Source organism: Curcuma longa, chromosome 2, assembly GCF_044706935.1.
Source record: "Curcuma longa cultivar G26 ecotype Majalengka, Jawa Barat chromosome 2, ITB_CL_G26_1.1, whole genome shotgun sequence".
Classification (NCBI taxonomy): domain Eukaryota; kingdom Viridiplantae; phylum Streptophyta; class Magnoliopsida; order Zingiberales; family Zingiberaceae; genus Curcuma; species Curcuma longa.
In genome coordinates this window covers 2,136,991-2,152,125 of record NC_133862.1, presented here as the reverse complement: position 1 = coordinate 2,152,125, position 15,135 = coordinate 2,136,991, and the positions used below count along the sequence as shown (strand labels likewise).

The following is a 15,135-nucleotide window of genomic DNA, read 5'->3' as shown; positions in this document are numbered from 1 at the left end:
ACGCTGCTAATTTTGAACGCAGAACGGTTTTTGACTCGACTGAACCTGTCGCTTAGTCGACTAGATTAATATCAGTCGACTGAGTTTTTGAAGTCAGTCGACTGATGTCTTCTCAGCGCGTTTTAAGTCGCGAGAACGCCGAAAAACACTAAACCCACAATTCGCAAGCCGACTGCACGTATTCCCTCTTCGGTGAACTTCTCCTCTCCAGAGTTTCCGATCTTCTCCGGCGTGCGTCTCCGGCCATCTCCTCACCGTGTTTTCGTTCGTTCGTTAATCGCCGGCGCGCTCGTCCCTCACCGGTGAAGCTTTCTTCTTCGACCCCGTTCGCGTCTCCGGTTGTCTCCGACAACGAACCTAGCCCTCTTCCGGCTGTCTCCAGTGATTCCTCCGCACGAGCTGCGGGTTTCTCCTCAATTTGTTCCGTGCATTTCCCATCCGTCCGAATGGCACCAAAGTAACCCTCTTTCCTTCCAATTTTTCTTATTTCGTATCATTTTATTGTTACAAACTGCCTATTATCGTTGCATTCATACATACACATAGAAGCAAATCTAGGCGCGTTGAGGGTGGTGAGGGTTCATCTAGGGCTCCCTCCAAGGGCAAGGGTCCAGCTGAGAATCTTTATACCTTCAAGATTATAGCCACTCGATACCTTAATGAGCGTTTCTTTAGGGATTATTGTCCTGATGTGGTGGAAATCATTGCTCACTATCAGTTGGCCACTATTCTCTTTTGTACCACCACGATTAACCTCGATCTCATGGCAGAATTTTATGATAACCTTAGATGTGTGAGTGAAGAACCCCTTCTGTATCGCACCCATGTTGCCAAGAAAGACCTTGACTTTTTGCTGGCCATTTGGCGTACCTTTCTGGGTTATCGTCCTGCAGACAACACTTTTGTTTGTTTTTCTGTACTCCACGAGCCTCTAGCTACTCCGTTTGATTATGTCACCGTTGATGTTATGTTTGAACATTTTTTCCACCGGGCTCAACCTTTGCGAAAGAATTTGTTTTCTGCCCAGGGTCTCTCGGCCCGGACAATATTCTCTACAAAGTCATAGTTGAATGTCTTCTTCCTTTAGTCACTCGCGGTCAGGCCTATGTGAGGTTGAGTCACCTCTTTCTCATGTACGCCCTTCGCTAGAGATTAGAGGTTGATATCACCCTTCAGATATTTCATTGCATTCTTCATTATACGGTACCCATTCAGAGGAAGATCCACATGCCCTTTACCCATCTTATCACTGCATGGCTTGCATCCGTAGGCATTGATGTTGCTAGGGACAGGGCGAATGTCAAGCCGGTCACGGATTTCGATGGCATTGGATTGAAGAATTTTTCTTTAGCCGAGATGCAGCGAGCCTATCATAGCATGGAGTAGATGGAGGGCCATGATTAACACTTGGACGAGCTTGGCGCCATGGAGGGTGAGGGTGTAGAGGGAGCAGAGGGTGCCGAGGTCGTTGAGGGTGCTGCGGCAGCTGCAGATGCACCTGCTTTGCCGGCTCCAGACGAGCTGATGACGATGAGCCTGAGGAGGAGATCAGCGACTATCTTGACACGACCTTTGAGTCTATGGACACACGGATCGAGGAGCTGCGTCTCGAGATGATCAGCCGCCTTGACACTGTTGACGGATGCCTTGATGCTATTGACGAGGTCGTTGTTCACTTGACTGGCTCAGTTGATCAACTGACCTCCATGTTTTATTCCTGGATGTCTAGTCATCCCCCTCCGCCTCCGGCCTTTGTCTCCGGTGCAGCACCTACTAGTGATGATCCTCCTCCTATGGATCTAGACTGATAGCTACTTTCTTTGTATTTTTCTGTCTTATTGCTGTATGAACTTGAATTTCCAACGTGTATGACTCTTAGTTTTTGATGTTGTACTCAAACTTTTGTTTGTATTCATGCTTGATGATGTATGGATGTTTAAGCAGTGCTATGCTTGCTATTTTTGAGGTGGTTTGATACTATGGTTACATGTGTCTTGGATATATTGTTTCTTTGGATATTGTGTAATGTCTTATATATTTTTCGCTGCTTTTATGTCTCTATGTGGTTTCTACGATTATCCAGATGCATGCATAAGTTTAGGGGGAGGTCTTGCTTCCTTCTATCATTATCTCTTTCTATATTCTTGTGCTAATTTGTGTTCTACATTTTTGCTATTTGCCAAAGGGGGAGAATATATAGTGTTCTAAAGTTGTTGAGGTTGTCAAACATCAAAAAGAGGGAGATTGTTGTTGCAATCATGCCCTTGAGTTATATTTTGATGTTTGACATCAATAAACTTTAGAACACAAGATGAGATATCTAACTTGTGTGTCAAGTGTGCAGGAAAGTCCTTACAGGGTAAGGCAAGTGAAGGAAAGATCAAGAGGGTCAAGGAACGAGCTCTTGCCATGAGAAAGTCCTTACGGAGTAAGGCAAAGCGTGGAAAGTCCTTGCGGGTGAGAAGACCGGACGTAAGGCAAAAGGAAAGTCCAAGAGGGTCGAGGAGCGAACTCTTGGCAAGGGAAGTCCAAGAGGGTCGAGGAGCAGAGACTCTTGGCACGGAAAGTCCTTACGATGTAAGGCGAATGAAGATCAAGAAGGTCGACGACCAGACACTTGATTAAGTGAGGAAAGAACTCAATAAGATCTCATTTCAGCCACTATATCCTGAAGTTAGTCGACTGATTTGGTAAGGTCAATCGACTGGCACGCTTGATACTCTGCGTTAGTCGACTGAAACACACGCCAGTCGAGTCGGATTCCTTGATCAGTCGACTGAGGTTGGAGATCAGACAACTGAGGTTGTCTTATAAGCAGGCAGAAGAGAATCGACTCGACTGGGGTTATACTTCAGTCGACTGGCAGCGAACAGAAGCTTAAACGACTCGACTGATCATCCACATCAGTCAACTATGATAAGATTAATCGACTGATGGGAAAAGTTAATCGACTGAAGTTTAAATTCCGACAGAAATCAGGCGTGACTTTAGCAGTTCAGTAGTCGTTTTCGGATTTTGACCAAGTCAGTCGACTGGGATGGTAAAACCAGTCGACTGATGACTTAAAAACTGAACTGGTTTAAATGGTGAGTGCACTTCGTGGAAGAGACTCTCACTACTGTTGAAGCTCCAAGTTCTTATGCCCTACTGATCAAGAGACCAGCTTGTGTTCTCCCTCAAAGCTTGGAGCAATTTCTTGAAGAAGAAGAAGCATCCTTATTGTGTAATCTCTCTTCTTTTCTCTTCATTGTGCTTGATTGATTGTACACTTTGTTATAATCTATTGTAAGAAGGTTTCTCCGCCTTCGGGATTTGTCCGAGAAAGAGAGGATATAGTGGAAGAGTGAGCCGAGTGAAGACCCTTGGATTAGTCGCCTTAAGGAGGCAGATACCAAGTAAAATCCTCTTGTGTTAGCATTGCTTGAGTTGTGAGGGTGTGTAGAGAGGAGTTTCTTCAGCGACGAAGGTTCAAACTCGATCGAGTGGAGCTATTCAACCCCTCTTCTATCTCACAAGGTCCTTACACTATGGCCATAAAGGCATTACTGGTTAGTTATTTTTTGCCGACTCTATAAATAGACGTAGCTGAGTTAATCCGCACTTGTATTAACTATGAAAAACATCAAAATCTCTCCAACACCCCTATAAGGTTCTTGAAGATATCAACTATTTTTTGCCCCTTTGATCAATGGAAGATGGATATTATCAGCCCTTCCCCTACAGGGCCCAACCAGAAAAAATTTCTCTTAGTAGTGGTCAACTATTTCTCCAAGTGAGTGAAGGCTTAACCTCTAGCTTGGATAATAGAAGATGCTGTGCTTAAATTCCTATGGAAGAACATTATTTGTTGGTATGGACTGCCTCGCAAGATGGTCTTTGACAACGTCAGTCAATTTCAAGGACGCAAGCTCAAGGAATGTCGTGAAGAATTTGGCATTTAATAGACTTTCACCTTGATTGCCTATCTATAGAGCAATGGACAAGCAAAAGTCACCAATTGAGAAATTATCCGAGGACTTAATATCAATCTTGACTACGTTGATCACACTTGGGTAGAAGAGTTATCGAATATCCTATGGGCTTACAGAACTACTCCTAGGGAAAGCAGAAGATGACTTATTTCCACCTAGTTTATGGAGGCGAAACGCTCGTTCATGTTGAAATTGACATAGAATTTGCTCGAGTACAAGCATATGACTCTGGTAATCCCACCAAGCGATCCCTCAAGCTCAACCTGATCACTAAAACTCAAGAGAAAGTGGCAGTTCGGCTCACACCTTATCGACAGCAAATATGCCAGAATTATAACAAACGAGTCATTCCTTGTTCTTTTTAGGTCGGCGATATTATTTGGAGAAAAGTCAAGCATATGGGTGATGTGGGGAACCTGGAGCCTCAGTGGGATGGTCCCTATCAAATTTTCTAAAAACTAAGCTCATGAGCATATTACTTGGAGGATTTAGAAGGCAAGGAATTCGATCGACCATGGCAAGTGGTGCATTTACGATCTTATCACATATAAGAATTCTGGGTACCACTTTATACTTTATCACAAATATATTCTTTTGTACTTGTCCTTTTTCTTTGGTGATAAGGATTATCTCTCCTCTCTAAAACACATTCATATCCCTAAAAACTCAAACACTAGGGTCCCTACACCGAGTCCAAATACATGTGTGCTTCCACGTATTCGAAGACCTCGAGTCCCTACATTGAATCCAAAGATATGCATGCTCCAATGCATTTGAAGACCTCGTTCTCCCACACATTTAAAGACCTTGGGTCCCTACACTGAGTCCAAAGATACACGTGCTTTCACATATTCGAAGACCTTGGGTCCCTGTATAGAGTCCAAAGACATGCGTGCTTCTATGCATTCGAAGACTTTGGGTCCCTAATCGAGTCCAAAAACACACGTGCTCCCATACATTTAAAGACCTTGGGTCTTTACACCGAGTCCAAAGACACACATGCTCTCACGCATTTGAAAACCTTGTATGCCTACACCGAGTCCAAAGACATGCGTGCTCCCACGCATTCAAAAATCTTGAGTCTCTACACCAAATCCAAAGACATACGTGCTCCTACACATTTGAAGACCTCGGATCCCTACACTAAGTCCAAAGACACCTGCGCTCCCATGAATTCAAAAATCTTGGGTCCCTACACCAAGTCCAAAAGACACACGTTCTTCCACGCATTCGAAGATCTCAAGTCCATACCCCGAGTCTAAAAGACATCTGTGCTCCCACGCATTCGAAGATCTCGGGTCCACGCCCCAAGTCCATGCGTGATTCCATGATTCTCTCTACTCAACATACGCTCCAACCAATTGTTTAATAAGGAAAATGATAAGTTTGTGATTTGACTTCCAAATCTTGACATTCTTTTGACGACAAGATCATAGTGAACACTTGGTTCCTCTCTTCCGGATTTGCACATCTAGTCTACACGTGATCCCATAACTCTCTCAACTTAACATGCGCTCCAACTAATTGTTCAACATCACAAATGATAAGTTTTCATTCTGTTTCTAGGTTTACATATTATCTTATTGTAAAAATTATAGAAGATGCTAGAATCCTTGCGCCGTCCTGACTCCTTATGCCAAGTCAAAGATGCTCAGGGGCCTACACGAGTTCCTACTTAATTCCACGACTCTACATGACTCAGCTCGACATATTGCAAAAGATAAGTCTTTTATTCCATTCCAAAACTTAGATTTTATTATACTAATTTTTTACTCGACGCAACAGAACAATAAGTAATCTATATTATAAAGGTTACTCAACATGGCAAAAGAAGTTTTTATTTTTATTAGAAAATTTGAATGTTGCATTATAGCCTGCCAAAGGGGAACACAAATAGAACTGCCCTACTCTACATCATCAAGGTCTTCCGAGGGAATCTTGTTGAAGACTTTCTTTAAGTCCAAGGGAAGGTTAAGAAGGTGGCCAGCTTCTTGAATATGTTTTGTGGCTCCCTTGAAGCGATACCTGACCATTTTAATTAAGATTACAAATAGTTAACTAAATTAACAAAGTAATTAAATAAAAGTATGAATGCTCCCCCTGAATTGATGCTTCATTTAATATGATTATGAAATAAATTATCTCCCCCTAATCAAAACTTTGATATTTTCTATCAAAATAATGAATTTGTTCTTTAGAAATCCAGTATTGATTGTCTTATTTAAATCCACGTACTTTATCTTTCCTAGTCTATTTACTAAAGAAATATATGATCTATGATTAGTTTTTGACTTGTATCCAAGTTCGAATTTGTTATACACAGCTCATTGAGATTCAAGTATCATGTCTAGATACTTGGTGCCCGATGTGAACTTTTCCAACGTAACCTTAAGCTCTTCAACTTGACCTTTCAAGAGAGAATTCTCTTTTTTAAGTTTTTAAACTTAAATTGAGGTTCCTTCTTGAACTTGATTAGTTGAAAAACTAAGGTTGATATCCCCTTTAAGATCTTTTACCTCCTTAAGGAGTGACCTAACCCATTCTTTGGATTTAGCTAATTTATTAGTTAAGCATGTAATTACAGGATATAACTTTTCTATTAAGGGAGATGTTATCTCATCATCTAAGTCCTATTGGTCTAGGTCCAATTTTGACTTGGGCTCTTGTTCTGACTCAGACTCAAACTTAACTGCATCCTCCTTAGCCAATAACAAAATGAAGCTGATTTAATCTAATTCATTCGAATCAAATTCTTTTGAAGATGACTCGTCCCAAGTGACCTTGAGCACCTTCTTCCTTAGTTGTTTCTTGGGTTTCTCCTCCTTTAGTTTGGGGCATTCTAATTTATAATGCCCTTTCTCGTAGCACCCATGGCAAATTACCTCTGCTTTCAATTTGCTTGTTTATTCTAAGCTGCTTGCTTGCTTTTATTTTGTATCACTCTTTTGATATCTTTCTTTGTGAAACTCTTATTTTTCTTTATCATTTTTTGGACTAAATTCACAACTTTTGAAGTTAGCTCCTCGCCATCTTTGTCCGACTCTGATTCATCCTCTGATTCAAGTTTTGGTCCTGACTTGATTTGGTCTCCTTGCTCCTTATTTGACCTGCAACCAAAGTAATAACTTTCTTCATTGGGTTCAAGTTAGCCTACTCATGCAATTTCAATTCACAAAAGCTCGTCTAATCCCTAGATATTTTGTATGGATAACCATATATACTCATAAAGTGTTTCGAAGAAATGCTCTTAATGCATAGCCACATATCATGGTCTAATCATTTGATGTCATGTCAGCTTTTTCTACCACGTTGGTCATCAATCAACCAAACCCACTTGTTCAGTTGTCCGAACCGTCCGATAAATCGAACATACCTTTTGATTGACCGAAAGCGTATTTTCTATAAAACAAAATTAACACAATAGATAGAAGTAGTCTTGTAAAATAGAGTTAGCAAATAAAAAAAATATAATCGTGCATTCTCTATTATTTTGATAGTTAAAAACTATCTAATCTTGACTTTGAAAACTACGGTGGTTTCTTAATTGGATCACCGCCTAGCTATAGGATTACTCTCGTCCCAAGGTATAAGACTCTCCCCAAAACCTTCTGTCTAGAAAGATCTTTGCTAAATTTACCTATCAAACATTTGATCCTGCTAATCCATTTGGACTTCTTTTGCTTAGTGTCTCACTAAGGCTTCCTCCTACTTGATGTTCGGTCTTGCAAGTCTCTTCTTCCAAATGTCTAGTTCATCAACATATTTGATCTTTCTTTGCTTGGTGTCTAATGATAACTGACATTTTGATATAATATTTTAGTTTTTATACTTGTGTTTTGATATGCTCATGTGTTGAAATTTGCATTTATATCATATTTTACGACTTTGAATTTAATTTAGGATTTGATATGATTTCTCTTATATTTATGGAATTATATCTAAAGATTTGAACATGACTTTGTAGGAGATCAAGGCTGACTTGGACTCGAATAGAACCAACTTGAGCTTGTGAATAGGGTAAATGGAGCCTTCCACCAAGATTTGAGTTTTCCAATTCAAAAGAGAAGAGATCATGACTATAGATTTAGATCTGGGATGATATGTACCGTAGATTCAGATCTAGAGTGATTCCAACTGTCCATTTAGATTGGAGATCGAGAGATTGCAGGAAGAACAAAAAAGAGGACCGACGACACTCATCTTTTTCATCCTTCACCACCGGAGTTCCATCCACCATAGGGGTAAAGGGAATTCCCTTCCCTATCCACTCCATCCAAATTTTGGCCATATCCCATCCACTGACGACTCATCCATCTAGATCGCAGCTTCTCCACCACACACTAACACCATCTGTAGCTATTCCACTAGAGCTCCATTCCATCGAAGAAGCAAGGAGATTCCCTACTTCATCTACACGCCCTTCCCTTTCATCTCCATCCTTCACCTTCACAATAAACTAGGCGAGATCTATCTACCCTTTCTACCGCAATTCACTGGACGAGGAAGAGAGGGGGTTCCCTTTCTATTCGGATTCCATCACCAACTATAATCATCAGAGCTTGAGACGTTTGGGGATTCCCTTCCTCTTCAGAAGATCCATCCTTACCTTCATCATCGATCAAGCCACCACCGTCTTCATCAAGCGGTGACACTTCTGATCATCCCTCTACCGAGTCTTCTTCTCTTTATAATGATTCATCACGAATTTGAGAGTTCCCTAGCTCGATCTGTAAGCCCTAATGCTGATCAAGAGAAACTCATTCATCAATTAGTGTGTAGTTTTTACTTGATTTGTTTGATGTTAACATACTTGGTTGATTTCCCTCATGCTCTTGAACTAAAGTTGTTTAATTCCTTCCATGAATTAGTTAGTTTGCTTTGGGAGTGTTACATGTTTTATTGTTATTCGATTATTGTGCTTACATTTTCATGAATTCATTTACGATCGATCATAGTTAATTCAATTATATCTTCATTAATTTCACCATGCTTGTGATTTAATAAATTTTTATTTTTATCAATTGTATTTGTTTCTTTTACTGTCCTTAAATTTTAACAGTTTAAAATCTAATACCCCAAAATTACAAATAAATAAATTAATTCTAACATTGTTATTCATCAGTTATATTCTTTGTGAGAGACAATCTGATTTACCCCTATACTATATTAGTGTAGACAGATACTTTGTTTGATACCGTATCACGACAATACAAACAGTTATCAAACTTGCTCACAATGACCTACACATTTAAGACCCACTTTAAATCCATAATATCTAATTTTAAATTTTTTTTGAACATTAAAATATGAATTTAATTATCTGATATTGCATGCACCGACATGAATATCTAGGAGAGCAAATCAATATTAAGCGAAATACATGATGCAGATGAATACACTTCAAGCTTGCTCATTCTCCCAAATAAGACAATTGTGTATAAAGAGAGCCGCATACACAAACCTAGTAACTTGGAGCTGCTTCTACAAACAAGTAGAAAAGTAATGATCAGGCTTAAACTTATTTCAAACAAGTTCTAGCTACGGCCTGGTTCCTGTCGATGCCGCAAAGTCAATGCTCAAAAGACAGAAATATCTCCTACGAACTGTTTGACGGCCTCATTAGCCTTCGGAGACGCTGATCTTTCTTCTCTTTTCTTCTTTTCTCTGCATAAGCGGCATTCAACAGTAGCTACATTAGACATCAGCATTTAGTGGAGTGGATCCCAATCTATGTGGTATCGTCATACTAACTACTTAGACATGCACAGATAGTGTTAATTTTGTTCCAGATAATCAGCAGTACGCAAATCTTCCATGGCGGTTTGGCATGAAATCAAACATAAGAGCATTAACACTACTTAGATTTCATCATTTATTTTCTAGGAAAAGCTGTATTTCTGCACAGAATGGATGTATGACTACCAGATTATCAATAAGCATCTGCAACAGTAGAATGCTTTAGTGGTACTTCGTTTTAACTTTCCGACTATGAATATAGCAGTAACCATAAGGTGCAGGGGCTGATGCAACATATCATAAGCCTATGAAGAACCATACTCAGTTATGTTGTGCAGTATGCACCAAAATGTTTAACGGTGAACAAACCCAAAATAGTTGGGGTGCTGATTAATGGCTTGCTATCAATAATCTCCAAAAGTAATTTGAAGACAAACAAAGAGAATATCATACTTATTCTTTTGGAGTTTCACAAAACTTATTGTTTAATGCTGAAGTAAAGAACAGACTTCAATAGTTAGGATGCACACCTTTGGGTAGTTGTGGTATTGAACAAACTTCAAAAGTAATTTGAAGAAAAAGAATCAACATATTTTATAGTAATAATTTACCTGTCAACATATTCTTTCAAAAGCTCCTTGGCTTGTACTAATTTGGACAAAAGATTGCGGTATACATCAAGATCTCTGTCAACACTAGGCTTGTTGATGTGCAATGCAGCACAAAGCTGTAGAACAACAAAGGTTGAGTTAATGCTCTACAGAAAGCAATGCAAAACTAATCTTCATGAAGTGAGTATGCACAAGTTTGGACCACCTTATGTGACAAGCTAGAGCCTCAGACAACAAAGTCAATCCTTCAAATCAACAATCACAGCCTCAAAATATCAAATATTATTTTACAAATTAACTATAGGAGTTTGAAGGGTTATATACAGATCAAACTCTACACCATGATTCATAGTGATGCTTGGTTTCTGAATAAGATGTTCCCATATTATTTCCAGTAGATATATGACTCATAATTCTTTCAATGCAAGAAAAAAAAGCTATAACTTTCTCCAAATATGGAGCTTTTCTTGAACAATACAAAGAGGGATTAAAGCTAATAAGTCTTACCGCATCAAACATAAAGTATGAATTATGAAAGAAGTTTTATACAAAGTCCACAATATACAAAATGAGAAAAATCAAAAGTAAGACGGCCTGGTATGAGTGAAATATGTGACTCCATCACCTAGTAAGCAAATTCAGTGCTAGTAAAAGGCATGCAAAAGCAATATATGCCACAATTTGAGCATAGAGGCGAGGCAAGTTTTCCTAGGCACGAGGAAGGTGCTAGGTTGCGTACATCATGCAATAGTGTGCCTAATAAAAAATTTTCAGATGGCTTCTTACTTTCCTATATCTATTATTTGGCCAGCTTTAATTTGGTTGTGATTAGATGTTTGTGTTTCCTCCACTATCTATCACAAGACAGAAAAGAGAAAGAAAGAAAGCTGAGGTGTCCAACTATTTTGAGTTTTTTCTCAGTGATGATAAGGACTATATAATTTGGATAGCTCAAATTTTCAGTATCACAACTAATTGTGGTGTTATAAAATATAAACTTATGAGTCATATTGTACACATTGTGTTGTCATGTGAAAATGTTAGAAATTTATTTATGGATATTATTTTAGATTGAATTAGTACCTAATATAGGAGTTGAGTGTTATTTTCAGGTGAATTTACAGTTATGTGGCATGCATATATCTATATTACACATGCAAATCACTTAATATTACTAAAGTGTGGGCTTCAATTTTGGTAGGTTTTCACTTGCACCTTCACTCAACAACCTCTTACTGTCTACCACCTAGTGACTTAAAATAACTTAGACAGCAAACAAAAAATCAAAAGGAACCACTACAGGAAACGTAGTTGATGTAATGAAAAAAAGACAACCTTTTCGAGCACTGCAGGTTCAGTTGCATTTGCCAGCTCAAGCAAACGGAACAGTCCAATTGCAAAGAAACGACTATAGCTAAAATTTCCATTGCCCTGTGCTCGCTCTGAGATGTCTTTCAAAATGGCTTCTACTTCTCCTTCTCTAGAGGCAAAATCTACCAAAGAAGTAGGAGTTTGAGATGACGCCCACTCTTCCAATTTCTTTGCATCAATTCTGCATAAGCAAAAACTAGTCTGTACAATCAGAGAAATTATATCCATATTAATGCTTGAAGTCTATTGCAGTGTTTTAAAAATCAGACCGGACCAGTTGGTTCAACCAGAAACCGGCCAGTTAAAAGGTCATTCTAGGCAATACTCGTTTTCTTGTAAACCCAGTTAAACCAGCTAAAAAAACCAGAACTGAATAAGGTCAAGCCCTGTTTTTCCTTTTTTTTCACAGAAAACATTGAAAAAAAATTAAAAAATAAGGAAAAAAAAACTTAACTAAAATTGCCTATTGAAGCCATGCCTGCTGACCTAATAATAATTGTCCCTTAAATCATTTCACATCATTCAATTTTCTAATAATTATAATATTTAAAATTCTCAATCAAAACTTATTTTCCCATTGGATTTTTAATTTTTATTCCTTTCATTGATAATCAATATCCCAACAATCTTATAGCTTGTCTTTTCAATCTTCACAAAACAAAGGAGGTATAGTTTTAGTTTTTTAATTTTTAAAATTATACAATAAATTTTATTGGCATTAGTATTTATTTTATTAATGATATGAAATGTTAAAATATTTGTAATAAATATGCAAGTTTTAATGAATTACTTAATATGTTTGGTCATTTGGTGATTAATATGATTATTTATAGGAGTTTGATGAATTTATGATATATTTATTGATGATGATTGTGATTGTGATATGCCCATAGCATTAATGTAATATTTTATAAACTTGTGATTTCTTGTCGAACAAGTATTAGTATAGTTGGTTGTGGTATATAATGTGATAATGTATAAATACTACATTTATATATGGTGCAAATGATTTTTAAATATATTCGTTAGTAGTAAATATGCATCATCAAGATATATTTGTAAAATAAATATTTATTAATTTATTTCTGTTAGACTGATTTGACTTGTTGACCATAGACCAGTGGCCTATTTGGTTTGATGCCTAATCTGGTTTTTGAAACATTGGTCTATTATGGAATACTTTAATTCATGTTCATCACTGAAAGATGTTCTTAGCTTAAAGGGATGCCGCAGGATACTTCTTGAGAGTATCAAAACATAGAAAAGGTAGTTTAGTGCGCCTCCAGAGTCAATGTAAGCAAGTTCACATTCGTAAGAAAAGAGGATGTTTTTGTAACTAAAATATATGCTGAAAAGGAGCAAACTTACTCTCATTCAAAGAATCTCCTGGACAATGCTTAAGGTGGATAAATTCAAAAACTTATCAGGTAGTGTTGCAATAATTTCAAGTACCTGTACTGTTCAGGATCCTCCTTCAAAGCCCTGATATACGACTGGAAGATGGTATCTCTATCCTCACTGTTGGGATACCCTTCCATCAGCTGTTCATATACGGTTACAAAGCCAAGTGCAAAGACAGCATCATACTGATAAGTCTTTTTGTATCTCATCAGATGTTGCTGCACAAGAAGCTCCTGCAACACAGTGTTGTATATGCTTGGAATTGGTCGTTTGTATGCTTTGAGAAAACTCAATTTCGTCTCTGATACAGTGGGTGGCACATCTAATCAGTAAATGAAAAAAAGTTGATATAAAGATATTGATGAACAAGTCTAATCTCATAATTCTTGCCTAATTTAACATGAAATAAATAACTAAGAAGAACAAAATATGCTAATCTTTTGCCAAAAAAGAATTGAAAGAAAACATGAGGGCCTGAAGCAGCTTTCTGTGCTCATTTATTCTAATCAAGACATTAGTGAAGCGTGAAGCATTATATATTGAAACTGTGGGAAATCTAAAAAAAAGATGCAAAATACTATAGAATAATGGAAGGATGATATAGGAACTAAGTTGATGAACTAAAACACCCTTCAAGATCAAAATCCAAAACAAAAGAGAGTTCAAGCAAATCAAACAAGCATGAAAACCAGATTAGTAAAAAGTCTGTCATGAACTAAGGAAATACAACTTCTGCATTCCAGAAAAAACCTATCAGAAGCAAGATTGTTGAGAAAGTGAGCTCAATCTACTACGGTCAATCAAATGGCAAGCTATCTAACAAATTTTCTGAGGTAGTATACAAGTTAGATGAAACGATATCCACCAAAACCAAGAAAAAATCTACCATAAAAAAGAAATCTTAGCAAAGAGGATTGATTTCGCAGGCTCGAACGCTAAGCAAACATAAGACGATTACAGCGGAAAAAGATGTGTCAAATATTATTTTAGGTAAAGATGGAAGATTGAAGCCAATCGCAGTTATGACCAACTAGAATCGAACAGGGTAATCGACAAAATTAGGGTTTGGTAAAACAGTTTAAAACATGAAGCTCACAGCTTGCGGCGGCCACCACGCAGCTGAAGACCATCCGTTTGTTGATCTTACGAATTTCAAATCGAGATCCACGGAGAGCGGTGACGGAGGAGGAGCAGACGCCGGCAAAGGACGACCTTCTCTCCGAGGCTTGTCTGCAGAGCGAGGAGAAGGAAGCAGATGGAATAGAGGCCATTAGAGATTCTTCAAAGAGAGCTTTGTTGGCACAGAGCGAAACTACGGTTGTTGAAGAAGTACGGTGGTCGTCGGCCGCCACAGGAATTGCATCACCGGTAGGAAGAGGGCGAAGAAGACTGTGTGAGGGAGGGGAACGCCTTATCCCATGTTCACAAAAAGCTAGTCAACCAATAGCACGACGCCACTTGGCAATTCGATCACTGAGGACCTCATTTTATATATCCAAACGAAAAAATCACCACGTTATCTTGTCTCTCTCTCCATCTACGTACATGATACATCCAAAAGCAAGAGATTTTCTATACAATCTGCATGAATCAGCCAGGTTAATGGAGATGATCGTAAGAACAGAAATATCGACTGTGCTCAGTGAGCTTACATGTTAAAATTATAATACACCAAGAATAAACCAAGAATAAACCAGTGCTGTATCGATGATTGATCATTCTGATCTCTTTTATTGTTCTTTATAAAGAAAGAAAAAAGCTAAAATTGTTAAATTTGTCACCAGTAGTCACCACAGGAACACGCCCCTTTGCTGAAGTGGTGAAACCTGTACTTGTCCCTCAATACGATCTCTCTGTTGGTGATGAAGGAGAAGTGCTTGTAAGCATTATGGCAATCTCCACACACTCGAAGATTCTTCATGATCCGAAGCTTAACCCCTCGAGCAGCCGACATATCCCCGAAAGCAAAGGCCAGCTTCTCGCTGTGGAAGTAGAGCGATTGTCTTCTTCTAACGCCGTCCAAATCATGAAGCGTGAAGCTGATA

General features: G+C 38.4%; 1 protein-coding gene across 1 annotated transcript; it reads right to left on the bottom strand.

Annotated features, from left to right (window-relative positions):
- Positions 1-9,278: 9,278 nt before the first annotated feature.
- Positions 9,279-14,475, bottom strand: LOC141821365 (protein THYLAKOID FORMATION1, chloroplastic-like). Its single transcript, XM_074708790.1, has 5 exons — positions 14,187-14,475; positions 13,142-13,412; positions 11,654-11,870; positions 10,319-10,434; positions 9,279-9,635 (listed from the first exon to the last, which is right to left on the bottom strand). The coding sequence occupies exons 1-5, from the start codon at positions 14,359-14,361 to the stop codon at positions 9,548-9,550; spliced, it is 867 nt and encodes a 288-aa protein (XP_074564891.1). The 5' UTR covers positions 14,362-14,475; the 3' UTR covers positions 9,279-9,547.
- Positions 14,476-15,135: the final 660 nt, after the last annotated feature.

Bases quoted from the DNA above. Each gene is read 5' to 3' on its own strand.
- LOC141821365 (XM_074708790.1), bottom strand. From the start codon at position 14,361: ATGGCCTCTATTCCATCTGCTTCCTTCTCCTCGCTCTGCAGACAAGCC. The intron at 11,871-13,141 runs GTACTTGAAATT...TTGCTTATGCAG, and splicing joins GAGGATCCTGAACAGTACAG to AATTGATGCAAAGAAATTGG. The intron at 10,435-11,653 runs GTTGTCTTTTTT...GTTGTTCTACAG, and splicing joins AACCTGCAGTGCTCGAAAAG to CTTTGTGCTGCATTGCACAT.